Genomic DNA, 27,625 nt, shown 5'->3' with positions numbered 1-27,625 from the left:
GCGTGAAAAAGGATCACCAGTCGTTCTTAAAGTCGCTCTTAACTTAATACGAACAGCTTTATGAAACATCCACCTGGTCATGATACCAAAGATGTATTAAATGCATGGTGGCTTCAGGCTTCATCGGTTTAAATGTGTATGCAGAAAAGAATAGAAACCAAGATACAATAAATGAAATAGCTACCTTTGTAAATAGCTTTTACAGAGTAGAGGAGGACACACAAACCTGAAAAAGCCAACCGGTAAACTGTTGATTTCATACATGTCACAAGAACTCCATCATAGAGGTTCATTTTGGAACAGGAATTGCCCCAAATCTGTCCAATGTTTTGATATCCTCCTGCCTATTACAACATTTACAAGACTTTGGTTTTTGGCAGGGCTTGAAATCTTTATTGCCTACATGTACATTAATTCTATCATTGAATCAAGTCCTATTATCACCAATACCAATTTTGTACAAACAGGATGAAGATAGTGACATACATGTACAATGTATGGCGCGGATTGTGAAAGTCACAACCTGCCATAATTTGTCTATAAAAGGGCCTGTCTTATCAATGTACTCTCTAAATTCCTTAGATTGAAACAGACTGCAATCACGGACCAATCAAAAGTTAGACTGAAGTTTTCAATCTTATAGTTTTAGAATTCAATCTTATTCAATTGAATTCCAATTTCAACTTTGGATTAATTCCTGACCACAATCTATTAGAATGACTAGGAATTCTATTGAGTTTAGAGAGTAATGGTATCAATGACAGATGCACGTAAGTTGCATAGGAATTAATCTATTTAGTAACAAGAAATAATCTTATTACTTTCTTCTAATGTACGAGTCATTAAAAGCATCTATATAGGGACAAAAGTAAAAAATTAAATAATAATTCAAACTGCTGGTTGATGCAAACTAGTGCTTGCTATTAAAAAAATCATATATCTAGTTACCTCACTTTTTTTGTGTGAATCAAGGTCAATACACATGAAGAAAGACATACCACACCATCTCAATTGAAATTTTTTTTTACCAGACAAGCCAAACAGGTTATACAGGGATCACAAAAAGTTCAATTCTGTAGGGAATCACCTTATCTGATAAAGGATGACTTCCTCCGCAGTTTGGCACATTTGCTGTCAAAATCGACTGTAATTTTTTTTACAGTCAATAATACTACATTCAGTTCATAACCTACTCCATTATTCAGTTAGTTTTGTTATGATTTTCTATGAAAATAGGGTAAAAAAATTCAATTAAGGACTTTTCAAAAGGATTATAAAATATATCCCTAGTATTGTGAATTGAACTTGCATTGAATTCCTGGACGTTGATTGACATGGCAGTTTGGGAAGCCCATTTTATTTATTTATTATTATTTTTTTTTTGGGGGGAGGGGGTTGCACCAACGTAACTGTGGGCCAAATTTTATAGAAGGTGTCCAAATCAAATGCTCAGGACTGCACCTTCTCTATAAAGCCATTTCCCTCTAGAGGCTCTTTGAAACTTCACCATTTATCACTGTACAGGTATTGCCATGTTAGAAAATAGAGGTCTCACTCGGTATCACTGACAAAAATGGCTGTGTGAAACCTTTGACATGTCATAAAACAAAAAACAAGATACAAACAGTATTAATCTATAAAAGGTGTCTAATATTCTTTAAGTACTAAGGAGGGTATCTTGACAACCCTGCATCACCTTCCGGAGCTACGTCTTCATCTTTGGGCTCTTCCTCAAAAGGGTTGGGCACATTGCCACCGGGATACCGTGCCTCTGCTTCGTACTTTGGTCCGTCGAGGGTGCGGGGTGGGCCCGACTCCTCCGATCCCGCAACGCTGGGGGAACTCATCCCCCGTTGAGCGTCCTCATTGTGGAATCTGCCGTAGGTGCGGCTCCCCATGCGGGTCGATCCGGAATCTGCTTCAGGGTCGTGGTCCTCAGGGCTGATGCGGTAGGTGCGGATGATGTAGATGATTGCAAGAATATCCAGTATGGCTCCTGATATAGCAGAAATAGAATGAAAAATTGATTGTGAAAATTACATTGTAAAATCCCCTGTATGCTCCATCAAACAGTTATGGTATTAGAATTCATCCAGCATTTAAGCAATGCAATTTGAAACGTTAGCTTTAGCTGTTTATTTTCAATTTTCAATAAGCAAGATAAATATCTACATGATGCAAGCTGACCAAGAATGCACTATCAATTTAAGGAAAGAAACATTTTGTGTCCAGATATGAGATGTCATCTTTAAATAGAATGAAAGCTCAGATTATTTCGAAAATTTGAGACACAAGATAGAATTGTCAGGGTCCAACTCTGTATTGGAAATATTACCCGGATATAAAAAATACATGCTATGTTTAGAGGCTCTTATGTTACTTCAAGAGCATTCTGACAATTTGGGGTTTGAATCTCTACTTTATCGTTTACCATCTGACAAAGGAGGTATCCGGTCTAGTTCCCATTAACACAAAGGTTAGCGATTGATCGTACGCTTGATCTTCACGATTGATTGTACATTGTAGTCTATGGAATCAATCATAGAAAAATGTTCTACGATCATTGCTAAGTTTTGTGTTACGGAACCCTGCTCTTGTTTATCCAGCCATCATAGGAATTACAGGATGCACTCATCATTGGCGGGTCAAAGAATGGGCCTGCATGTGCCGAAAATAGTGCCTTTAAAATTTTACAGCTACTCGCCTCACTGATGTCTCCAAACTTTGGCGTGGACTCTTTTTAGTGACAGACTTATGGTAGGTGCATCCCATCCAACCATTGCCAAATACTTGATACTTAATACCAAATCACTGGCGGATCCATGGGGGGGGGGGCACAGCCAGCCCGTGCCCCCTTTTTTGAAGCAAAATTGAAATTGTAATGGCATTAAAACAGAAGTGTGCCCCCCCCTTTTGAAAGTGAAGGCCTTTTTTTTTTTTGCTTGTCAAATATATCCCCGGAAAAATGTGCCCCCCCCCTTTGGAAAATCCTGGATCTGCCCCTGTACCAGTGGAGCGTTGTGGCCCAGTGGATAAGTCTTCTGACTTTGAAACAGAGGGTCGTGGGTTCGAATCCCAGCCATGGCGTAATTTCCTTCAGCAAGAAATTTATCCACATTGTGCTGCACTCGACCCAGGTGTGGTGAATGGGTACCCGGCAGGATTAATTCCTTGAATGCATGAGCGCTGAGAGGCAGCTCGAGCTAAAGCCGGGGTAATAATAATAACAACGAGCCTCGGAATAGAATATTTCTAGATAGATGGCGCTATATAAATGCCTATTATTATTATTATTACCAAACAATATTGGTTCAGTACAACCTATTGTACATACATGTACATGGACATGTTTCTTGAAACTTTTGCCCCCCAAAATATCATTAAACATCAAGTTGAATGACACATTTACTTTAAATGGATTTAAGCAATTCCAAACAAACCCACACAAACATGTACACACAAGTCAACACATATACCCGTAACTGGTCATTCTCACCCCCTTTCCATTTCATATGCAACTTGAAATAAAAAGGTTGCTTTTTAAAATACTTCTTTTCACAATAATGCCCCATAAGACTATTTTCAAATGAAAGAGATGATCTTGAGGTCATCTTCGTGAACTGGGATATCCCCTAAACATGTAATAACCCCCTTTCAGATGCAATTGCCACTGCAATGGGCCATCAATCACCAATGGTGATAGATTGCACTTCCAAATGCCCCTTTACCGTAAAGTGATGATTGAACTCTACTCGAGACCATGTTTAGTGTTACAAAGTGGTGATAAAGTCTGAGTAGGTGGTTTCAGACCGCCTCGAAGTTCGCCAGTTCCAGGTATTCTCTGATCGGGAAATTTACCCCGATCAGAAAATACCAGGTATTTTGGTAATGTGAAAGCAAACTACGCGTAATTTCCCCGAAAGAAAATACCCGCTAAATAGTAGGTACTTGGCGAAATTACGAGAACTTTCGTGGGGATTTTTCCAAGGTCGCAGGTATTTTGGCAATGTGAAAGCAAATTACGGGAACTTTTAGCCCAGCGTGTCGTTGGGCGCGGCGGCGTGGGTGACTGCTGGGCTAGTGATTTTGAATCTCGCGCCTTGCCTGCTTATCAGACCATACTGCGCATGCTCGTAACTTCGGGAACTTATCCCGAAGGATGTGTTTCGGGGCGGTGTGAATGCAGGAATAATTAACGGGTATTTTCTAGCCTTAAAAAGTTCTCGTAATTTAACGGGGATTCTTGTGATCGAGGCGGTTTGAAACCACCTAGTGTGTTACTTTCATGCATGCTGCTATTTGCATTTGTCACCATCACAGACTATACATGTAGGGGATGTTGCAAGAAAATATCTTGAATAAATTTTAGTTACAAATTCAATCTTTCAAATCAGTTTGTGATGCATGTGCTTACGACTAAGGATCTACTAAAACACTGCAACATTGACAATATTCTTATGCAGGGCCATCAAACAAAAGAAAGATACAACTTCACAAAAAACAGGCAAATCACAATCAATCATGCTTTCACAAATGCTATTAATTTAATTGGTAAGGTAAACAAACAAAAAATATACAAAATAGATAATAAAACCGTCTTGACCACACCAACCATTCACTGAACGTCACTGTCCTATCCGGGGGGGGCACTTCCATTCACGAGTGGATACCATGCTCGACCATGGGGTCTCGAAAAGGGTCATTCCATCTGGATTCACCCAGTGGTTGCACCCGACCGTCTCAGAATTCGTTGTAATTTGGTATACATAAAATTCACCATGGCCCAAGCACAAAACAAAATAAATTAGTCCAATCGGTCCGTCGGTTCTCGCGCTACGGCCCGCCCTTTTCTCCTTGTTTTGACAAAAATGGGCGTGACCTTCAACTTTCAATGGCCACTGCGTTGTTACGTGTTGACCAATTTTCATGAAACTGGTACCATTTGATAGGAAATTCAGAGAGGAATCCAAAACATGCATCGAATAATGTATTGGAGCAATTTATAAGGTCATGACCTTTGACCTTAACTTTGACCTTGAGTTTGACCCCCGGACAAATAATTTTTTAACTTGATTTTTGTGTATGTTAATTATTGGTATGATATTGACAAAATATGTTAAAATCAATGATGATATTTTATTTCTTCACCTTTAAAAACTCTTCCAAAGATGCCATGAAATTTCACTCTAGTCCCACACATTGATATTCATGTTAGTAAAGTGTTAACCAGTTGCATGATTTCTTCCAATCTTAAGTTACAGTATGCAAGCACATGAAAAGAAATTAAGCTTAATCAGTTCACAAATGAAAGATTAAATCTTTATGCTCATGAATAGGTATCTGTTTAGGCATTTTGATGTTCATCAATATATATTCATTTTGATGTTCGGCAATATATCATATATATTCATGGTAGTAAAGTCTTCACTTTTATCATCAAAATATATACATGTATATACACTGTATATGTATATGATATATATTGCTGAATCATAAATGCCTAAACAGATACCTATTCATGAGCATAAAGATTTAATCTTTTATTTGTAAACTGATTAAGCTTAATTTCCTTCATGTGTTTGCATGTTGTAACTTAAGATTGGAAGAAATCATGTAACTGGTAAACACTTTAGTAACATGAATATCAGTGTGTGGGACTAGAGTGAAATTTCATGGTATCTTTGGAAGAGTTTTTAAAGGTGAAGAAATAAAATATCATCATTGATTTTCACATATTTTGGCAATATCATACCAATAATTAATATACACGAAAATCAAGTTAAAAAATTATTTGTCCGGGGGTCAAACTCAAGGTCAAAGTTAAGGTCAAAGGTCGTGACCTTGTAAATTGCTCCAATACATTATTCAATGCATGTTTGGGATTCCTCTCTGAATTTCCTATCAAATGGTACCAGTTTCATGAAAATTGGTCAACACGTAACAATGCAGTGGCCATTGAAAGTTGAAGGTCACGCCCATTTTTGTCAAAACAAGGAGAAAAGGGCGGGCCGTAGCGCGAGAACCGACGGACCGATTGGACTAATTTTTTTGTTTTGTGCTTGGGCCATGGTGAATTTTATGTATACCAAATTACAACGAATTCGGTCGGGGTGCAAAATTGCACATTCATTGGGTGAATTGGCATGGAATGACCCAAAAGCGCCCAGCTTGTTAATATAATCAGACCATACTGCTCATGTTCATAACTTCAAGAACTTTAAAACCCAGTTCAGTTTATGCTTCGGGGCGGCGCGAATATGGGAATAATCAATGGGTACTTTTTAGCCTAAAAAAGTACTCATAATTTATTAAACAGTGGTTCTTATGATCGGGGCGGATTGAAACAAACTACTGCTTCAAAAATATTTCCATATGGAAAGCTTATCCCAGGAGGCCTAATTTTATCAAAATACACTACCAGCAAAAGTAACCCTGACAATATCATTTCATGTTATCACGATGGAAATAAACGAATAGATATAATACTTTGGCAGGCACTTTATTCTAAAGAGCTGTCTGGCCAAATTAAACTTGGAATATGAATACAGGGATGGTAATATTATACATGTACAGTACCTGGGAGCACACACACACACATATATATATATATACTTCATTCATGAACTACCGGTAGTTATTAATCATAAATGATGTATTCTTTAAATATGCATTCACTATTCTGGAGCTTGTTCCGAAGTCTTTAAAATAAATTTGCAATTACAGTGAAAAGCTACTGAAATCTTTTGATTTGATTGGCTGATGGTAAACTTGTTATAACAATTGTGCATTATAACAAGTCTTAGTTATGAAATGGGTTCAGTTCTAATTTTGACTTCTCTTTTAATATACTACAGGTAGTCTTCAGTAAGGGCGGGGGGGGGGGGGGGTAATGTCATATTTTTATGTTTGGAATCACTTAAAGCTTTGCCTGTTATGAATTGAGTTTTCAAATTTGCATGGAGTGCCCTTACAATTAAAGATAAATGCGTTGTGGTAACGATCTCAAAATGACTTTTTACAGAATCTAATATAATGACCACCAAAGTGTCTGTTTGTATGAATAAAAATATGTACCAAAGGATTCTGGAAGAAATTGTGTAATTGCTGAGAAATAATAAGCGCAGAATCACGCACTTCCGTCAGGTCTTTATTTCAGCAATAATAATACATGTGCATATCAGTGTTGGCGATCTTACATGTAAGTGTGATTGTTTTTCAGCTTAGATTTTATGATTTCACAAAGTTCAGTTTATGTAACTGTACCAGATCTACATGTAGATCCACAATGATATAGTAATATTTAAACTTGGTTTCACAGACTTTCTCACGAAATCAGTGTTTTACTTTCATTTAGCTTTAACTGCGAAATTGTAATGTATTATCTATATCCTCCAGTCCACCTGTCCAAAAATGAAAAATGTGAAAATGAAGATATGAATAATGGAATGGGTGGAGGAAGTTTAAAATTAAAAGATGATTGTTACAATAATCCCCTCAATGCAACAGGTTTTTTTTCACTATCATCTCTCCTCGGTTTACACTTGAGTACACAAGTAAGACAAATTCTAGCAAGTAGGTAAAATAAATATCCATATTAATATATTGCACTACAATATTGTTACATGCATTTGAATATTGCATGTTAAATATACAACATGCCTCGAAAGGATTGATTTACATACAATTTTCAAACCTAAGGTAATTATTAAGCATTTGATTTTCAAAATAACTCTGTGATGTACCATAAAGTAGTATGTTACACACGAGTGTAAGCATGAATAAATCTTCTACTAAAAATAAGACATCCCACCCTATAATCTCTCCCGAGTAATGACCAGTGTGTTTCATCAAGTTGAGCTGAATTTCCCAAATGTATCAAATAAACTTTGCATTCAAATGCTTAATATTATTAAGAATGATTTTTATGGTGTTGAGTACCAAAATCAAATTAAATCAAATCTATGGGAATAAATACAAAATGATTGCAGAGCTCATTTTGCACCCAGGAACATGTTCCAGAATTTGATGAAGTCAAACAAAAATCCTTAAAATACTTGTGGCAGATTTTGGGGCAATTTTGAAGAAAATGGTTGCCCCAAACGGTATTGGTTTTGAGGATATTTAGGAACGACTCAAACTATAATCGGGGCAAAATCACCTGTCAGCGCACCCTGGCTTATTTTCTACCCTGTTAATTGCATTTTGGAAGGATAATGAGTAGGATATGATAATACATGCTCATTCTTAATAGTTCTTATTTATTATTTTGAAATCACTGTACACCCTGTTCAAAACTTGCTATCCCCCCCCCCCCCCAGTGCATGGAGTATGAAAATGAATTATCAAGACATACATTGTAATACATTTTCTATCAAACTTGGCAGGAACAACTATATTTGATTTGAAAATTCTGTTACAATGTATGCATTGATAAATCCCATTTTTAGTTCAAATACAAATTGCACAAATTGAATCCAAGTACTTCATAATTAAACATCAAGACTTTAACAATGTTTGGCAAATAATTTATGAAATATTATGATGTAGCGCTACTTACTGTCAGTACAAGCAACGAGTTCACATAATGTGGAATATGACACTCACCATTTTAATCTACATTCATTGCTGGGATATTACCCTTCTAATCAAATTTATCTCCTCTTGGCAATGAACATATAACATGCAATATTTTTATTGATTTTCACCTACAATGTACATGAGAAACCAAATACAAATTGCTTATTGATTGCAGCACTATGACAGGGCTCGACATTAGCAGTGGCCCGGTGACCAGGCAACCAAAAATGAGAGTCGGGCCACCAAAATTTTGTAAAAGCCTACACTTGGTGGCCTGGTTGGGCTACCAAAGTTTTGATAAATTGTAATGTATTCTATTGTTTTAGGGCCACCAAAAATATGAAATTGATGATTTTGGTAGATTGTTTGGGCCACCAAGAAAAAAAGTTAGTGTGGAGCCCTGACTATGATTTTGAAAACAACAGTTTTTAAGTATGGCAAATCATAACGTAACCCACCACCAAACCAAATACCAATTACAACCCACCACAACTACATGTACAAGAAATCATATTAATTCAACAAGTGAATTAGAAATTTAGTGCAAAAAAGACTCATGTTACACCAAAATATATGCCAGGATGTCCTGACCTTTTTATGTCATGTGGATTTTTAATGAGGACCATGTAGCAGGCTGGGGTGTTAAATGAGCACTGGACCTCTCATTTTCCGGAAGACAAGAATTAATCTCACATCATTTACCGATTTCAAATGATATACAGTCATCAATGAGATCCAGCCCACCCCCCTGTACCCCAGCAAGTTTTCAGTGCTGGAAATCCAAAGGAGGCACCAAAGACCCATTCAATTTGGGGCCAAATTTTGTAAAAAATAAAAACCACTTGACCTGGTAAAGTAACAGAAGGCTGGCTTTTCAGGTCAACCGTCAACGTTCTTGGATTGGTGACTTGATTTTGCACCGTGTTTATTATTTTGGTGTAACATGGTCTAAAGCTTGAAAGTATGAATTGATCCAAATAAAAATGTTAGTACTGGCCTAGATGGAGTCCATGTTGTTAGTAGTGCATTAGATGTTAAGGTGTCTATAATTAGCTCGATGAGCGGCACGCTGTTCTTCAGTGTAGCCGTCGTAGTAAAAAAGGAAGATGTACAATACGCCCAGGCATGCTATTATAGCTCCTGGGAGGGGTAGGGAGGGTAAGGTGTGAGGGGGTGGGGTGGAGGGGGAAAGAGAGAGAAAACAAACAAGGGGGGTGTTTTAAAAATCATTCCACTGTACTCCAAATCATATGGTAATGATGTCACAATGGTTTTGATGGGTGAGATGATTTTGATTGGTTGATGGAATGGTGCGAGAGGAAGATGGATGTATCATTTTCAAGGAAGGTTGGCTCAAAAGAAGATATTTTGATTTTTTCTATTTCAAATGAAGAAAGGGGTGATGCAAAGGAGTGGGTGATGCAATAGGGAGAGGTAAAAGATGAAGATCATTCAATCAGTATGAGCTTAACAGATCTAGATGGAAAGTTATCCAGAATACAAACTCATATCATTGGGATGTACATGTATTTGTATAAAGTTGGGATTTTTTATTCACAATTTTCCACTCAATTATTACATGGAAATATTCCCGTTTCGATTGATTTTCAATACAAAAATTAATGATAATATATTCGTCCAGCCTTATCACTGATCGGCACATCACTTAGCTTTATGGGGGGTGTACAGTATGTACATGACTACAATAGGTGGTTTCAGACCGCCTCGAAGTTCGTCAGCTCCAGGTATTCTCTGATCAGGAAATTTACCCCGATCAGAAAATACCAGGTATTTTGGTAATGTGAAAGCAAACTACGCGTAATTTCCCCAAAAGAAAATACCCGCTAAATAGTAGGTACTTGCCGAAATTACGAGAACTTTCGTGACTTTTCCAAGGTCGCAGGTATTTTGGTGATGTGAAAGCAAATTACAGGAACTTTTGGCCCAGCGTGTCGTTGGGCCCGGCGCCGTGGGTGGCTGCTGGGCTAGTGATTTCGAATATCGCGGCTTGCCTGCTTATCAGACCATACTATGCGCATGCTCGTTACTTCAGGAACTTATCCCGAAGGGTATGTTTCCGGGCGGTGTGAATGCAGGAATAATTAATGGGTATTTTTTAGCCGAAAACAGTTCCAGTAATTTAACGGGGATTCTTGTGATCGAGGCGGTTTGAAACCACCTTATGATCAGGAAATTATCCCGAAGGGTATGTTTCCAGGCGGTGTGAATGCAGGAATAATTAATGGGTATTTTTTAGCTGAAAACAGTTCCAGTAATTTAACGGGGATTCTTGTGATCGAGGCGGTTTGAAACCACCTAATGATTTGAACTGCGTGCCTTTCAAACTGCTCAGGATTAAGCAAGCAAATCAGGAATGGAAAAAGAAGATCGCAATACTGCAAAAAGATTTACATTGTAGTAGCAAGATGGGGGGGGGGCACTTCTATTGACGAGTGGATACCATGCGTGACCATGGGGTGTGAAACTCTACCGTAACAAGTATTGGAAACAAACCCTTGACAACTAGTCCCTGAATTGACCCCTTAAACAAGTACAACGATATCTCAATTGTTATATCACGGACGTCGGCTTAGCCTTTACTTTTATTGGATTTAGTACTACCCCATACACCTCGCTCAAATCGGACCCTAAACACGTAGGGTTGGGGGAAAATGGAAAAAGATGTTTTAGTCTTTTTTATACCCTCGCCAATTGGACCGTAAACACATAGTTTTCCTAGCGAAATATATACCCTTTTTTCATTATTTTAGTGTTTTTGACACCCTTATTATCTTGAAAAAGAGATCCTTCCTAAGTATTTTTTTGGTCATGCACGCATTTGGTATCCACTCGTCAATGGAAGTGGCCCCCAGGGTAGTATGTACATAATTGTTTCCATCCGGAATTTTAACCAGCAGGCGAATGATGAACAGTTCTAAACTAAAATTGGCATTCTTGCACATGAATACAATAATCAGTATTGCTTGGGCAATACAATATTGCCAACTGTGTACTATTAAGCATTTCAATGGATTTCAATGGGCAACTTGAAATTGAAGTCTCATTTTCTCATGTACCAGATTGAATTCAAATAAAAAAAAAAAATCTCGGCAAGTGTGCGTCCGGATAATAGAGAGATCCGGAAAAGGGGAGGCCGGAAAAGAGAGGTCAGACTGTACCCCCATCTGCTCCCAAAACTTTCCAATGCTGTTATGATTATACAGTTTTGACATTTATCATTTACCAATACAAATTCAATGCCCAAACTACTGTATAGAAAATGCCCTGACGTTGCTTTGAGAGGGCAGTAGTAAAGCATACGGTTACACTTCGTAATTCCGAAACACGTAAATTGCCTATACCTCGATGTTCGTTAATCCGAAAACGTAAAAGTCTTCGTTAATCCAAGGAGTTACCAGCACTGGTAACTCCTTGGTTAATCCGAACATTTGTGGCGATATTCTGAAGGTTCGATAATCTGAGAACGAAATAAGGTTCGATGTTCCAAAGGTTTGTTAATCCGAAAATGAAATAAAGTTCGTTGTTCCAAAGGTTCATTAGTCCGAAGATGAAATTAGGTTCGTTAATCATTTAGTTTTCGGACTAACGAACCTTCGGAACTACGAACCTCACTTCGTTTTCAGACTAACAAACCTTTGGAATTACGAACCTCATTTCGTTTTCGGATTAACGAACCTTTGGAATTACGAACCTCATTTCATTTTCGGATTGACGAATCTTCGGAATTACGAACCTCACTTCGTTTTCGGACTAACGAACCTTTGGAATTACGAACCTCATTTCGTTTTTGGACTAACGAACCTTCGGAATTACGAACCTTCAGAAATACGAACCTTCGAAATGACAAACCTTCGGAATTACGAATGTATGCGAAGCAAACAGCATCATTTGCTAGAGATTTAATTCTTTCAGATAATTTGCAAATCATTGATTACTTTGTACCAGTTACATTCTCACACTCATTTTTAAATTTTCAATCCAAGTGTTTTATATCAGGTTTAGTAGAACAACATACTGTAAAATCTTATCACCACTAATATCAGCAATTTTTTCCAGACACACCAACTATTTGCCTCGTGCAAATATTCCTGTTTGATAAGTAAATACATTAATCATATTACAACCCAACACAAGATCTACAATCATTATGAGATATACCGGTACATATGCATAATACATATATCTGCATTGTATCATACATATGTTGTATGCTATTTCATGTACATAATTACAGTAATTCATTCACAGAAGTGTTCAGTAGACACTAGGCCTAATTGTGATTTCTGTAATGTATGCCTGCATATTGTGTTGCCAGTGAACATAATGTAAAATATCATATTAAAAGTGGCAAAAGGTCTTTTATTTACCCTAATGATTCATGCTAGTATTAATCTTTATTTGAGAAAAACAGGGGATGTCCCCCTCTCCATTTTTTATCTAGATTCCATACAAACTACAGATACATATGTACCAGACAATAAATGACAAATACCACGCTATGGCATTTACACATCAGGCCCCCCCAAAAAAAAAATTTACTTTCTAGGGGCTATATTTCACAACCCACTGCCTAAAGCTGTAACTTTCGATAAGCTGGAGGTTTAATAGGACTTTCAGGGTCCCTTTCGAATTTCCCAGGGCTCTCGTGAGCAATGCCGATCCCCCATGTAATTTTTTTCTGTTACATGTACATGTAAAGCTCATCTGCCCGTTTTTACATGACGAGCAAGCACTTGCTTCTTGTGTAATGAGAGGTGCATGCACTGTATCAAGTCTATACATGTGCATATGTATATTTATTAAAAAAAAAATAATCCAGGCTTGCCGTATACCACGACATGTGAGGGTTGGAGCAGCAGAAGCCTGCAACAAACAGAGACCAATGCCTATCAGAACTTCAGAAGAATAGATGTCACATACAAGCATTGACATCATTGTGCCCCCATATTAGAGGCTGAAGGCATTTGCCTTTCATGCTAAAGTTGGTGATCTTCAGCTGGCGCATCTCTGACAACTCTGTTTACGCATATTCCTATATCCTCTGAGGGAGGGCGCTATAAGATTTTGACGTCATATATTTTCTTAATGGTTTGAGACATGAATTCTTTATACTAAATGTCAATAGTCTTTGAAGCTCATCAGTAAGTCCTGTCTGATCGAAAGGTTTGTGATACTTACAAAACTAGCTGAAAAGGTGAAATTTACTTTGAATCCTGGAATTCAAGATCTGCCTCTAAGACTATTTGTTTTGATAAACACAGGTTTGGAATGTTTAACACAGGTTTGTGTCTACACACTACAGAAAATGCAATATGTATGTACATGTAAATAGGCTTTGATAGCAAGTATGCCCATTCATTCATACTTCTATCACTAGCTCTACACATCATCATGACTGAGGCAATTAATTGGCCTGCAGTATGGCCCGAGCTGTAATAATGAGAGCACCTGTTTTATGGACAATGAAAATAGATGCATGCATCAAATTCAGTTCACTCTACACTACAGAGAACAGATGACAAGATAAATGATTCATGCATCAAAACTAATTGTGAAGTCTGTTTACAGGTAATGAATCATATACAATATGATCGAGAAAAGTGGATCAAATGATAGGCCTGTGTATGAAAATTCATAACCGTCCTGAAAATTCACAATGGCCACATTGTGTAACGCTTGGTCTACTCTTGAATGAAAACTTGTAACCATCGTCTTTATGATATTCTAACTCTAATAAACTACCAGTACTGTTCAGGCACACTCACAATAATGTTAATCCAAGCCAATTTGCATAGACCCCCCCTCCAATCCCCACCCCCAACAAGGAATAGATCTAGGGGAAAATCGACAGGGTCTGGTGAGTGCTTCATTTGTCATCCTGACAACTTTCCTTGGCTTTGATTGGCTGAGAATATTACTGACTGTTACAATGGTAACTTTCAAATTAAACAACCAACAAATCCTTCCATGAAATGTACAAAAGAACCAATGAAATTCTTCATTTATCAGGCCGAGCCCCCCCCCCCTCCCTACAAAAAAAGTGGATAGGGGAAGGCGGGGTAAGTTGAGCATAGGGGCAAGTTGAGCCACCAGCCCCAGGCCAATAATGAATGAGTCAGACATCGTGGTGGTGTCATGTATTGATGACCCATAGCATAACCCCTAACCCCACCACATTGTTTTCAACTTTGAAACAAAAAGTAGTTTTTTAGAGGGGAAAATATGGATTTCAGCCAAAAAAGTAAAAAAGAGTGTGAAATAGATTAGTGGTTTATAAACACATATGTCTTTAAATATAATAAAGACGTGATAACAACATTATTAGTCCAGGTATGGATCTTCATTATTGTCATAGTCTTTTATATGATGGATGCATAATAAATGTGTGGATCCAAAATTATCGCACTAAGTTCGGACTGGGGTAAGTTGGGCCAAACAGCATGGGGCAAGTTGAGCCATGGTAATTCCTATGGTAATGTATCTTATAAAACAAACAAACCATAAAAATCGATTGAAATGCTGGCTGAAAGGAGCAAATTTACATGACTGCTCTTTTCCTTTCAAAGGATGTTAGTATTTATATAGAATTAGCAAGTGAAAAGACTTTAAACAAAAAATGACATGCTGGTTCTCCCCTCATACATTTTGTACATCGTTTTTGTGGCACAACTTACCCCAGAAGGTGGCTCAAACTTACCCCATATATGGGGCAAGTTGAGCCATTTGACATCGTTTTTTTCCAAGGTCACGATGACTTCCAGTGTGGGGATAGAAAGTTATATATAGGTGGAAAATATTTCAGAAGAATTAAATTTCAAGGCAAGGTACTTATTTCGACAAGATTATTAATCATATGAATTCTAACATGCAAAAAGCAAAAACTGTCACAACTTACCCCGCCTTCCCCTACATGTATTCTGCACAAGGGCCATTTTCCTACTCCTGACAATTCCATTTCCATATTGCTTTCCAAATAAAAGCAAATGATGCAAGGGCTTTTGGATTATTTGGGGGTGAAATTGCCCTCAGCCCTACGCACCCCTACCCCAATATGGATGGCATATTACGGGAAACATACTGAAGCAACATATTTACCTGCTAATATTGCTAATGCGTTAGAGTGCCTGATATAACAGAAGACGGACAAGAGAAGATATAGTATGGCCCTCTTCCAGTTGTCTAGCCAGTTCATATACTCCCAGTATACATAACACCTTCCATCTCTGCAGAAGAGAAAATATGTACATAGACGATCATGGATGTTGGAAGACTATAAATTGGAAGCATTAAAGCTTTAGAAAGCCTTACATGTAGCTCCATCCCCACCCCTTTCCCTCCTCCAAGGTAAAGCCATCTGCTCTCATAAGAGATGACAATTAAGATGTATCAATGTTTGATGAAAATCTAATTATCTTTAGAAACTTGGGCACTTGACTCCTGATACATGTACGGAGGTATCAGAAAGGAATGTTATGAATGAAGATTACATATCATGCTTACCAGAAATTTTAAAATTTTAACTCCATTGTTATTTCAGTTTTGTTATAGTATCTATTTGAAAATGTTCATAATGCTGATATTTTTCTAGTTACATTTTGGCATAAAGATCCCGGAGATAAAATGGTATGGACTAATGGTAAGGTACCCTTTATTACATAGATTATATAAAAAAAACATGAGAAAAAATTCTTATCAATATACTGACACATTTTCATTGGTTAGTTTGGATATTTGAATGAAATATTTGATAATTTAATAAATTGTCATGGCAACATCAGCTCTGGACAGCTCAGATCATCCACTTTGGCTGGAGGGGGCTTAAATCCAGCCTAATGAATAAAACATTCCAATGAACTATTAAATAAAATAAATCAATAAAATAAAATAAATACAGAACAATTTGTACGTACCTACTACAGCAGTTGTCACAACATGGAGCAATAAATATCATAAGCTCCAGGAGAGATACAACCAATGCAGCAAATCTGAATGTGTGTGTGACAGAGAAAGAAGAGATAATTTAGAGAAAGTACAAGCACTTGCCCGATTGCCCGGGGCAAGTAAAAGTTAGAGTCAGGCAAGTGTTTTAAAGTAAGGACCAAAACTTCTTGCCCAATTGGGCAAGCAGAATTCTCACAGTAGAATGACCAAAATTAGGGTTGTTGATATGATATTGACCCTAATATTGGTCATGGAAGGCTAGATAAAATCACTTTGGAAAAAGAAATGCACAACAATAAAGGTAGATCAGTTCATGTCAGAAAAGAGAAAAAGGTCAATGGTTTATGAAACTGCAAAACCTTCTTTTGAAGAAGTAAACTTTTTTTTCAAGGATTTTTTCGGGCAAGTATATTCCAACTATTTAAAAATTTACTTGCCCGACCGTACAAGTGCTTCTAAAAAGTTATGTAGCACCCTGAGAAAGGGAAGAAAACATGGTATCAAAAGGTGGTGTCAGACTCTCTCAAAGTTCATCAGTTCTAGACATTTTCTGATCAGGAATTTGCTCTGATCTATATACCCCGATCAGAAAAAACATGGTAAATTTGGCAGTGTGTATAAAGCAAATTACACGTAATATCCCCAAATGAAAATAGTAGGTACTTGTCAAAATTACAAGAACTTTCGCAGGGATTTTTCCAAGGTTGCAGCTTGAAAGTTGAAATTATGGGAAGCCCAGTGTGTAGTTGGACGTGGGTGGCTGCTGAGCTAGCAACTTTGAATCTCTCGCCTTGCTTGCTTATTAGACCATAGGCCTAAACTGCGCATGCTCATAACTTTGAGAACATTCCTGAAGGACATGTTTCGGGGCGGTGTGAATGCAATAATAATTATCAGGTATTTCTAGCCTGAAAAAGTTCTTGTAATTAACAGGGTTTCTTGTGATTGAGGCAGTTTGAAACCACCTAAAATGTCCTAATCTTCTAAAATTCTGTCTCAAGATCGTTACGCTTTTTTCAGTAATAGACTTTAGAAAGGAATGAGCTCCAAATATTCAAGGGCTCCTCAGAGATTTTAGAGTTACAATGTAAGCTCCATACATGTGCTATTTGCACTGGTAAAGATTTTCAAAAATTGTTGCTATGACAACCACTTCTGCCACTATTTCCCCTTCAGGGAGCAGAGCCATGCGTAGTCAATATTCCCTCAAATATGTTCATTTTCGATGGTTACTTTCCTGAAACTATAAAATAACAATGAAGTTGATTTATACTTGATAAGTGTAAAAGAAATAAAAAGGTGATTCTCTTCTCTTCTTTTGTGGAAACCTACATTAAAACAGAAAGAGCTAGCTACATGTATGAAATAGATTAAGATTGAGATTAAATTAAAATGTACTTACAATATGTAAATGAAGAATAAATCTGTTTCCCCTGTCGAAGCATCATATATCTGTGTGATGCCTATTGCCCATAGTGCTACAGATAAGAATGGAAAAATAAACAAAATTAATTTTACAGTTTTGTATCACCAAGATCTATACATTATTTTTTGTACTACCAAGTACCAAATGTATTATGTGTATACTCATATACATGTACATGTACAAACACAAACTATGCACAATATTGAGTATGCATTTTTTGTCTCATTTCAATTGCAGACCAGAAATGCCATATGTGTACACACACTTCACAACATGAAAACACCTTGTTAAAGGGGAATCCAACCCAAATAAAAACTTGCTTTTATAAGGAAGGAAAAATCAGACAAGTTGATAGGTGAAAGTTTGAACAATATTGGACAAACAACAAGAAAGTTATGAATTTTTAAAAGTTGTAAATATTAGTAATCACTATACCCATGGAGACTTCAAATTGGCCGCATATGGGATGTCATAGTGATGTAAGGCAAGGACTACTCTTCCATGTACTCCAATACATATTATGGCTAAAATGTCATTTTCCCAAAAGTTTTATTTCAAATTATATTTTTCTTTCACGAGGACCAAAAACAATATACTACCTGGGTTATATTTAGATTACTGCCCCAGGGAAATGAGTACTTAGGAGAAAACCACAAATCCCTGATTATAAAGTACATGGCCTATGGGAAAGTTGTCCTTGCCCCTTGTCATAATTTACTTACCCAGTTGCCAATTTGAAATCTACATAGTATTAGTGATCTCAGTTTTAAAGAAGATATAACTTTCTTATCGCTTGTCCAATTTCTTTCAAACTTTCACTATTCTGTTTAATTTATTTTTCTCCTTCCAAATACAACATTTTATGGCCAAGGCTGGATTCCCCTTTAACATTTTTTTTGAAGCGTGCGCCCTAAACTTGATCTGGTTTCCTACCCCAACAATTTTCATATCAGAAAAAAGAATCATTTGAAGAGGACTTTGTGGAAATGCATTTTACTAGAATCGCTTACAACAAGCACTTCACAGAGGAAGCATACATTAGTCACAGATTTCAAGCACACTACATTTATGTCTCAAAACAGTAACTGAAATATGATCATGCTAATAGTCATGACTGGCTTCCTCTAAAAATGCAACCAAGAATGGGATAATTACAAGTCAAACTGTTTGACCATCTGGAGTGGTATCCTACTGTGTAGTATCCATGGACATATGGTCAGAACCATCAGATTAGTTTCGAAGATCGGCTCTGATGGTTTTAGACCGCCTCGAAGCTCGTCAATTCCATTCTGAGTGGAAAGTTTGTCCTGATCAGAAATACCAGTTAATTTTGGCAGCGTGAAAGCAAATTACATGTAATATCCCTGAAAGAAATACCTGTTATTAAGGGGAAGTTAACCCTGAAGAAAAGTTTGTTGTAAAATTAGCAGAAAAAATAATAAAAAATATTGGTGAAGGTTTGAGGAAAATCCGTTAAAGATTAAGAAAGTTATCAGAATTCAAAGTTTTGGATTTTTGACGTCATATGCAAGCAGCATTCCTACATGTACATAGCGAATGGTAAAAAATCAATGAATTTCAAATTTTGTATGGTTCCTGATGACTTTATTTTGTTTTCTATTTAAGATCGGGTGTGAAATGATTTGTCTATTGATATAAAAAAGGCACAGTAAAAACCATTTTAAATTTTCTGAGAAAATGACATTTCATTGATTTTTTACCATTCGCTACGTAGGAATGCTGCTCGCATAGGACGTCACAAATCCAAAACTTTGAATTCTAATAACTTTCTTAATCTTTGACGGATTTTCCTTAACCTTCACCAATATTTTTTATTATTTTTCTGCTATTTTTACAATAAACTTTTCTTCAGGGTTAACTTCCCCTTTAAATAGTAGGAACTTGTCAAAACTACAAGAACTTTCAAGGGGATATTTCCAAGGTCACAGGAATTTCAGCAGTGTGAAAGCAAATCATATGAATTTCTAGCAATTTTGAATCTTGCGCCTTGCTTGCTTTCTATCAGACCATACTGCGCATGCTTGTACATGTAACTTCAGGAACTCATCCTGAAGGGTACATGTATGTTGCGGGGCAGTGTGGATGCAAAAATAATTAACAGGTATTTTTTAGCCTTGATAATTTCTTATTTTACAGGGATTCCTGTAATCGAGGCAGTTTGAAACCACTTATTGTTTCAAAGATCTACTATGCAGGCCTTTAAAAAGAGCAATGCGAATTCCATAATCTCACAAAACCATGGAGGCATGGGTACATGGGGGGGGGGGCACTTACATTGACGAGTGGATACCATGCGCGATCAAAAAACATGTAAAAAGGATGTCTTTTTCAAGATAGGGCACGTTACGTACATGTACGTAACGTGATATTAAAGGGTGTCAAAAACACAAAAATAATGAAAAAAAGGGATCTATTTCGCTCGGAAAAATATACGTATTTAGGGCCACATATGCAGGGATGATTAAACTAAATCAAAATGTTTTTATAAAGGATGTCCTTTTTTGGTCCAACACTATGTGTTTAGTGTCTAATTTGCACGAGGTGTGGAAGGTGGGGCCGTACTAAATCAAAATAATGGTGTGTAAAGGTAAAACTGACGACCGACGGACCCGTGACATAACAATAAAATATCGGTGTACTTGTTTAGGGGTTCATTTCAGGGAATACTTGCCAATAGTATTTGTTTCCAATATTTGTTAAGGGTAGGGTTTCACACGCCAATACTCGTTAAGGGGTGCATTTTCAGAATATGGAAAATACGTGTTTAGGGTGCTTTTCCCACAAGCATGGTATCCACTCGTCAATGGAAGTGGCCCCTCCGGGGGGTACATAAAACACTCTGATACACATGTGTTTTTCCACATGATGTTAATGCAGCTCCAGAGTAAATCATTTAGGTCTATGTAAAGCGTCTACAAGAATCCTTTTCGACTGTACATTAAAACCACTGCAAAATAAGTGGATGGACCATTGGACTATGATAAAATTTAAAAAATTGTAACCTGTAGTATATACCCTAATAAATAATATATCATATGAAAGAGAAAAATATAGTCTTTGTTTTCCATCTTGTTGCAAATTGTTATCAGTCACGCATGAATGATTTTAATTGATTAAGTTTGATCATGCATATTTTTGTGACCATTGAAGCATATCTGGCAAGGCTTCAATGATCATGACTTATTTCTTATTTTTTTCTGAGAGATGAGATATGGTTTTATTTCATATAAAATTCAGATCCTTTTCAGCTGTTTTATCCATATTGACAGGAAATGAAATCTAATTACACCCCTGTACAATAGTCAATGGGGCAACAGCAGTCGAGCATCAATTCGTTTAAAATCTTTTATGATATCTGTAATACAAACTGAAATATTAAGAACTGTATATCAAATAAAAGCATATTATCTCATCTCTCGGGGGTAAAGTCATGATCAATGAAGCGTTACGCGCTAGACTTCAATAATCACAGCAAGGTCTGAAAATATGCATTGTTGCATATAACTATTCATAATCATTCATGCATCGCGACTGGTCACTATCTAGAAGTAGTTGCAAAACAAAGACCATGATGAAGAAATTATGGATTAAAATGAATATCCCAAAAATTCATCTTGAAAGGAAAAAACAACTAATTTAAACTAATTTACATAAACTGCAATTCTTCATTTTACAACCAGAAGTATACACAGGGTCTCAAAGTGAAATGGGGAAGAAACTACCCATTGGCTAAGTACTGTACTTTAGGCCTACACCAGACTAAAAGCCAAGAAGCTAAACCCTGAAACATGATCCACTAAAACTCCATGTATGGCATCAAACATCCTGCACACACGCAAGTCTTTCATTAAAGTACAGTATCTTACATGTAGGAAATCAAGCTTACTGAAAATATGCTGGTGTATATAAAGTACATATGCCTGATACTTAGAGATTCCACTTATACAATATTCAGGTGATTTTTTTCTATCCATACTTAATAATTTTCAACATGACAAGTGCTAGCCTAGACAAGGGCTGGATGATCGTTTTAGCCAGTCAAAATGTTCAATCATGGCGATCAAACACATATGTGTATCTAAAATAAAGTGTTTTGTTTTTTCTCTTTTCAAAAAAATATATCATAGATGATGAAAAAGATGATAATTCTTTTCACGGTTATTAGTAGCTCTTTAAATTAATCATTTTAAATCTAAAAGTCCTATATATACAGGAGAATAAAATACAAGATATATTCATTTTTATCTTGATTGGAAGAGGAAGTCCACCCTATCAAAGAAAGACAAATAAAAGACAGAAGACTCTGGGATGCAGGTGCAAGGAAAAAAAATAGCCCAGGTAAGATGCAGACCAGGCTCAGATCAGCAATGCTAGTGAAATGGGTTTAAAGGGGAAGTTCACCCTGAAGAAATTTTTGTTGTAAAAATAGCAGAAAAATATTGGTGAAGGTTTGAGGAAAATCCGTTAAAGAGTAAGAAAGTTATTAGAGTTCAAAGTTTTAGATTTGTGACGTCATAAACGAGCAGCTGCCCCATGTAATATAAAATGCATGAATTTGAAACTTTGTATAGTTCCTGATGACTTAATTTTGTTTTCTATTCATGATCAGGTGTGAAATGATTTGTCTATTGATATACAAAAGGTACAGAGAAACCATTTTCAATTTTCTGAGAAAATGACATTTCATTGATGTTTTACCATTCGCTATGTACATGTAGGAATGCTGCTCGCATATGACGTCACAAATCAAATACCCGGTAATTGAATTTCTAATAACTTTTTAATTATTTGATGAATTTTTCTCAAACCTTCGGCAATATTTTTATTATTTTTTCTGCTATTTTTACAATTATCTTTTTGTCAGGGTGAACTTCCCCTTTAAATTTACAATTACTGGTAAAAGAATAAAAATGAAATACTAATTGGCAGCAAAGCTTGATTTCAAAATACTCTTCTCTGATAAAGTACAATCCACTCTGTGCAAACTGCAAAGAATGTATGAAATAAAATATCTTTATTTTAAAAAAATAACACCCAGACATCATCTCCCTCCCCTTCTCATAACTAAAGGGGAAAAAATACAGAACAAAAAGACTGAAGATTAGGAAGATAAAATCAAGGATCGAGTAGGGAATGGATGGAGAGGACGTGAAAGGGGATCGTGATAGACTATTAAAGGGTTAGATCATGATCATAGTAGTCACCAAGGGATGGATATCATCCAAAAATTCATTACCCCTGGCTGTGGTCTAGCCACCTATTTCATTTCTTTGGCTTTTAACTTTGCGTGATTATTGCTCACATAATCTGTTGTCTCGCAATCACAAACCTCTTTTACAATAGAGGAGGTAAGGCACATTGTGGACTTAGCAACAATCAGGGTTGGGCTCAGATCAATTATATACATGTGTGTAATTAATTACATTTATTCAAGTGATTATAATTGAAGTTTTAAATGGGAGAGTAATTGTAATCGTACATGTAATTGAAAAAATATGTCATTGCCTTCAAATTTCAATTACTGTCAATTACTTTAAATTACATTCAATTACTTTACAATAAACATACCGGTACTTAATTTACAATTTAATATCATGACCTTTTTCATGTTAACTGCTTCAGCGTCACTGCGAGTAACAGGTAAAATCAGTGCTCTTTATTACCTAAACCTTCATCTCGTCAGATTCCCTGTAACTTTATTATGTTGAAAATGAATAGGTGGTATTATGCACAGATATGATTTTTGTAGAAATTGAAAATGTAATTGACAAAATAGGTAATTATGATTTAAAAATATGTACTTATTGTAATTGAAAAGTAATTTATTGAACATTTCTTTAATTATTGTAATTGTACATGTAATTGAAAATATTAATTGAATCCAACCCTGGCAATAATTTTAAAGAACAAAAAAAAATTATTTTACTTGGCAAACTTCTAGATTTGTTACACCTAAACAAACATCAACTTCAGCTCAATAATGAGCAATTTGCAATGTTCCAACCTAGCCTTGAGGACTCTGTGCCCGGGGGACTTCCATTGACACCATGCATGACCATGGGGTCTCGAAAAGCACCTAAACACGTATTTTCCATATTCTGAAAATGCACCCCTTAACAAGTATTGGCGTCAGAAACCCTACTCTTTACAAGTATTGGAAACAAAACGATACTCTTGGCAAGTATTCCCTGAAATGAACCCCTAAACAAGTACAGCGATATTTTATTGTTATGTCATGGGTCTGTCGGTCGTCGGTTTTACCTTTACACATCATTTGGTTTAATAAGTACGGCCCCACCTTCAACACCTCGTGCAAATTGGACTCTAAACACGTAGTGTTGGGGCAAAAAGGACATCCTTTATAAAACATTTGAATCTTGTCTTATCATCCCCGCATAATTGACCCTACACTCATAACTTTCCTAGCGAAATAGATTCCCTTTTTTCATTATTTTTGTGTTTTTGACACCCTTATTACGTTATGTGTAACATGCCCTATCTTGAAAAAGACATACTCTTTACGTGTTCTTTTGGTCGCGCATAGTATCTACTCGTCAATGTAAGTGCCCCCCCCCCCGGGACTCTGTGATGATATGTTAATATTTTTATATTTCAATATTTTGATAGTATAATATTATAATATTTTCATATTTTTCTATTACATCTGGGATGTAAAAGTATATGTAAAAATATCTAAAAATATCATCACAGTGTTCTCAAGGCTAAGTCTAACCATTATTAAAGAAAAAATTAGTTGATAGTCTCGATGGTAAATATGATTCAAGCTAAAAATTAGATCTAGAACTATGCAAGCTCTAGATTTAATCAGTTGGAAACTGAATAAAAACTTTGATATATTACGAGTTATTTTCCTAGTCTGAGTCTAGGCTACATCCACTCATGGTTTCAAATCGTCTCGTGTGTGAAGGATTCATATGCACCTGGTGCACGCGAATCTTTCACACCATCTTTACTAAAATAACTATGACTTTACATCATAGCTATGAAATATGATTTTTCTATAATACTTACCGAACCATATGGACCGTTTGTTGAATTCTTTTGTTGTTTGTTTTAATAAAATAAGAGCATTTTTCGTGATCTTCACGTAGATGCCTCCTGGTCAGCGTTGATATCAACTTTTGCCTAAAGAGGGCGCGCGATATTATTCACCAAGCCGGTAGGCACTTAAGAACCAAGTTTGAAAGGATACTCGTAAAATTATGTCACTCTGGCTGATGAATATTCATTAGATCGTGGTCGTGCGTGTTCAATACACACCGAGTGCATGCATGCAGAGAGTTTGTATTGAACACGCACAACCGGATCTAATGAATATTCATCGCGAGAGTGACATAATTTTACGAGTACCCTTTCAAACTTGGTTCTTAAGTGCCTACCGTACCTTTGTTTACGGTGTTGCAAGCTAGCTGCATTCTAGGCGATCAGCATTATTTTCTTGCTCGTTCAATCCACTTTCATCATCATCTTGTCAAAAGATGGCGTACTTTACCAATAAGTATATACATGAGATGCAACCTGTTGATTTTTGGTACAATTTCCTATTACGCGCTGACGACTTGAATTGAGAATGTTCGATACGAAAAATTGCTTTTCGATTGTTGTTTGCGTACTTTCCACCGCAGTATTAAGGACGGATCGAACGGAGTATCCTGGTTGAGACTTGGAGGTAAGCGATAAAAACAGTTTTATAAATAATTTCCACTTCATTTTGTTTTTTTAAACTAAAGTTATTAAAAAGAAATCATTAGTGGAGAAATACTGAAACGTTTGGCGTTTCTAATTCCCTCACATTCGTGTGATGAATGAAAACGTCAAAGTCCACTATGAAACCACATGCGTTGTGCGAGGTTAGTATTACTAACCTCGCATGTTCCTAGTCTGAGTGCAGGCTACATCGGCCTATTTCAGAGCTACCAAGTCTCACGCATTATGCGTGAGACTCAAGCATTTTGGACTCTTGTTCATCCCCTCAAATCTCTGTCTCACGCAACTATCACAGCCTATCCCCATATAATGTCTGTGATCTCACTCAGATTCACAGAAAATCTCACGCATAGCTGGTCTTTGAACTTGGCATCTCTGCTATTTGCAGGATCATCGATCAGTCTCCAAACCCAATGGCAATGCCACTGAATGGGTTTGATCTTTGCTAGACAGGAATAATCGTCATTTATTTACAATTTCTGACATTTTAGTGAGTAGAGCCAATGCAGTTCAGCGGAACAACCAAAAATACAGAGACTAAAGCTTTTAGTTTGGGTCTAGATCTTGGCCTACAAAAACATGAATACATTTGGCCGCAGTTGAAGATTTGGAAAACAAGACGAACATTATGATTATGTTCGACTTGTTTTCCTCATCTTCAACGTCATGTTCTTCCAGTAGAACTGCTAACCCTGGAAGTAAAAATCTGTCACATTAAAGTTAGTCATGTTAAAGTGTTGGGAATATTTCAAGATCAAAACTTATTAATTTCAATAATTGTCCGCATGAGCCTCAGCTGAGGAGTGAAGAGTGCAGTTAATATATAAACACCGCCTAGCATGCCTAGGCCTAGGAATACTAGGATAGGAAATCAGAAAAAAATTATCACCTCCTCCGACTAAAACTCCACACGTCCGGACAAAAGGTGAGTAATATCTCCAAATACAATTGCAGCAACCATCTTCACAGCAACCTTTACCCATGATTTTGAAATAGAGTCATCAACTAGTCTATGATAAAACGGAATTTCCAGCTCCAGACATCACACATTTGATGGGTGCGGCACTCTGCTTGGCTACAGCTACATGTAGCTTTACTGTAAAAAGATCTGTCGATCGCGGGCCGGAGCTGTCGCCGGGCCCGGCGCGGCCTGCGGATAAGCGTTGCCGGTCCGGTAGCAGGAGCCAAGTGAGCTGAAATTTGGCTAATCCAATCAACTGTCTCTTATTCAGCGTAAGTGGCGCAAAAGCAAATAAAATTGTAGTGGGGATTGATCATCATGAAGATGGATTTGGTAATCCACACCGGGGCCAGGGGTTGATTTGTCAACCGAGCTAAGGACTGGGCCACGTGGGAGGATAAATGATAATGACATTGCTCGTAGGATTATCATAAAAATCACGTGAATATCAAATTCAAAAAATGTAAATGTAGATTACACGTCGCATTTGCACAAGACACAAACAATAATATTCCCCGGGATATTCCCATACTGATATGAAATTATGCCATGCTAGGAATTTTTATGATTTCCAATTTTCCATTTCCATTAAATATTGCAGAAAACTTATTGTGTAACATAAATACTTCAACCAATAATGCTCTATATTACAGTGAGAGTAAACATTGGACTTTTTTCTTATCGCACGAAGGAAAGAGAAAGCTTAAATGTATTTCAAGGTATTGAAATCTTTCACCTGGGAAGAAGCAAATAAATGTGACTTAAATAGTATTAAAATTAGACCATATTCTTTTGTTCCTCCGTGTATATTATTTTTATTGATGATATAATATGATTGAACCGGCTTGATCGTTATTTTTCTTATCCTCCTTTCACAGTCTTTCATTCTTCTTCATTTTGCACTTTATTCTCTCCCATTCCTCATCTTCAAATCCTAGTATTATTACATT

The 27,625-nt window shown here is 36.6% G+C and overlaps 1 protein-coding gene across 1 annotated transcript; it reads right to left on the bottom strand.

Moving 5' to 3' along the window:
- Nucleotides 1–1,387: 1,387 nt before the first annotated feature.
- Nucleotides 1,388–26,931, bottom strand: LOC121431696. Its single transcript, XM_041629349.1, has 5 exons — nt 26,604–26,931; nt 17,942–18,017; nt 16,509–16,583; nt 15,694–15,821; nt 1,388–1,996 (listed from the first exon to the last, which is right to left on the bottom strand). The coding sequence occupies exons 1-5, from the start codon at nt 26,695–26,697 to the stop codon at nt 1,665–1,667; spliced, it is 705 nt and encodes a 234-aa protein (XP_041485283.1). The 5' UTR covers nt 26,698–26,931; the 3' UTR covers nt 1,388–1,664.
- Between the last annotated feature and the right edge of the window lie 694 nt (nt 26,932–27,625).

The sequence above is a fragment of the Lytechinus variegatus genome, chromosome 18, assembly GCF_018143015.1.
Source record: "Lytechinus variegatus isolate NC3 chromosome 18, Lvar_3.0, whole genome shotgun sequence".
NCBI lineage: Eukaryota > Metazoa > Echinodermata > Echinoidea > Temnopleuroida > Toxopneustidae > Lytechinus > Lytechinus variegatus.
The sequence above is the reverse complement of the archived record's forward strand: the minus strand, read 5'-3'. Positions and strand labels throughout refer to the sequence as shown.

What these genes read in the sequence shown, in the direction of transcription:
- LOC121431696 (XM_041629349.1), bottom strand. Translation starts at nt 26,697, where the DNA reads ATGGGTAAAGGTTGCTGTGAAGATGGTTGCTGCAATTGTATTTGGAGA. An exon ending in TGGAGTTTTAGTCGGAGGAG is followed by an intron (nt 18,018 to 26,603) that starts GTGATAATTTTT and finishes TCTTATCTGTAG; the next exon opens with CACTATGGGCAATAGGCATC. An exon ending in CGCATTAGCAATATTAGCAG is followed by an intron (nt 1,997 to 15,693) that starts GTAAATATGTTG and finishes CTGCTATATCAG; the next exon opens with GAGCCATACTGGATATTCTT.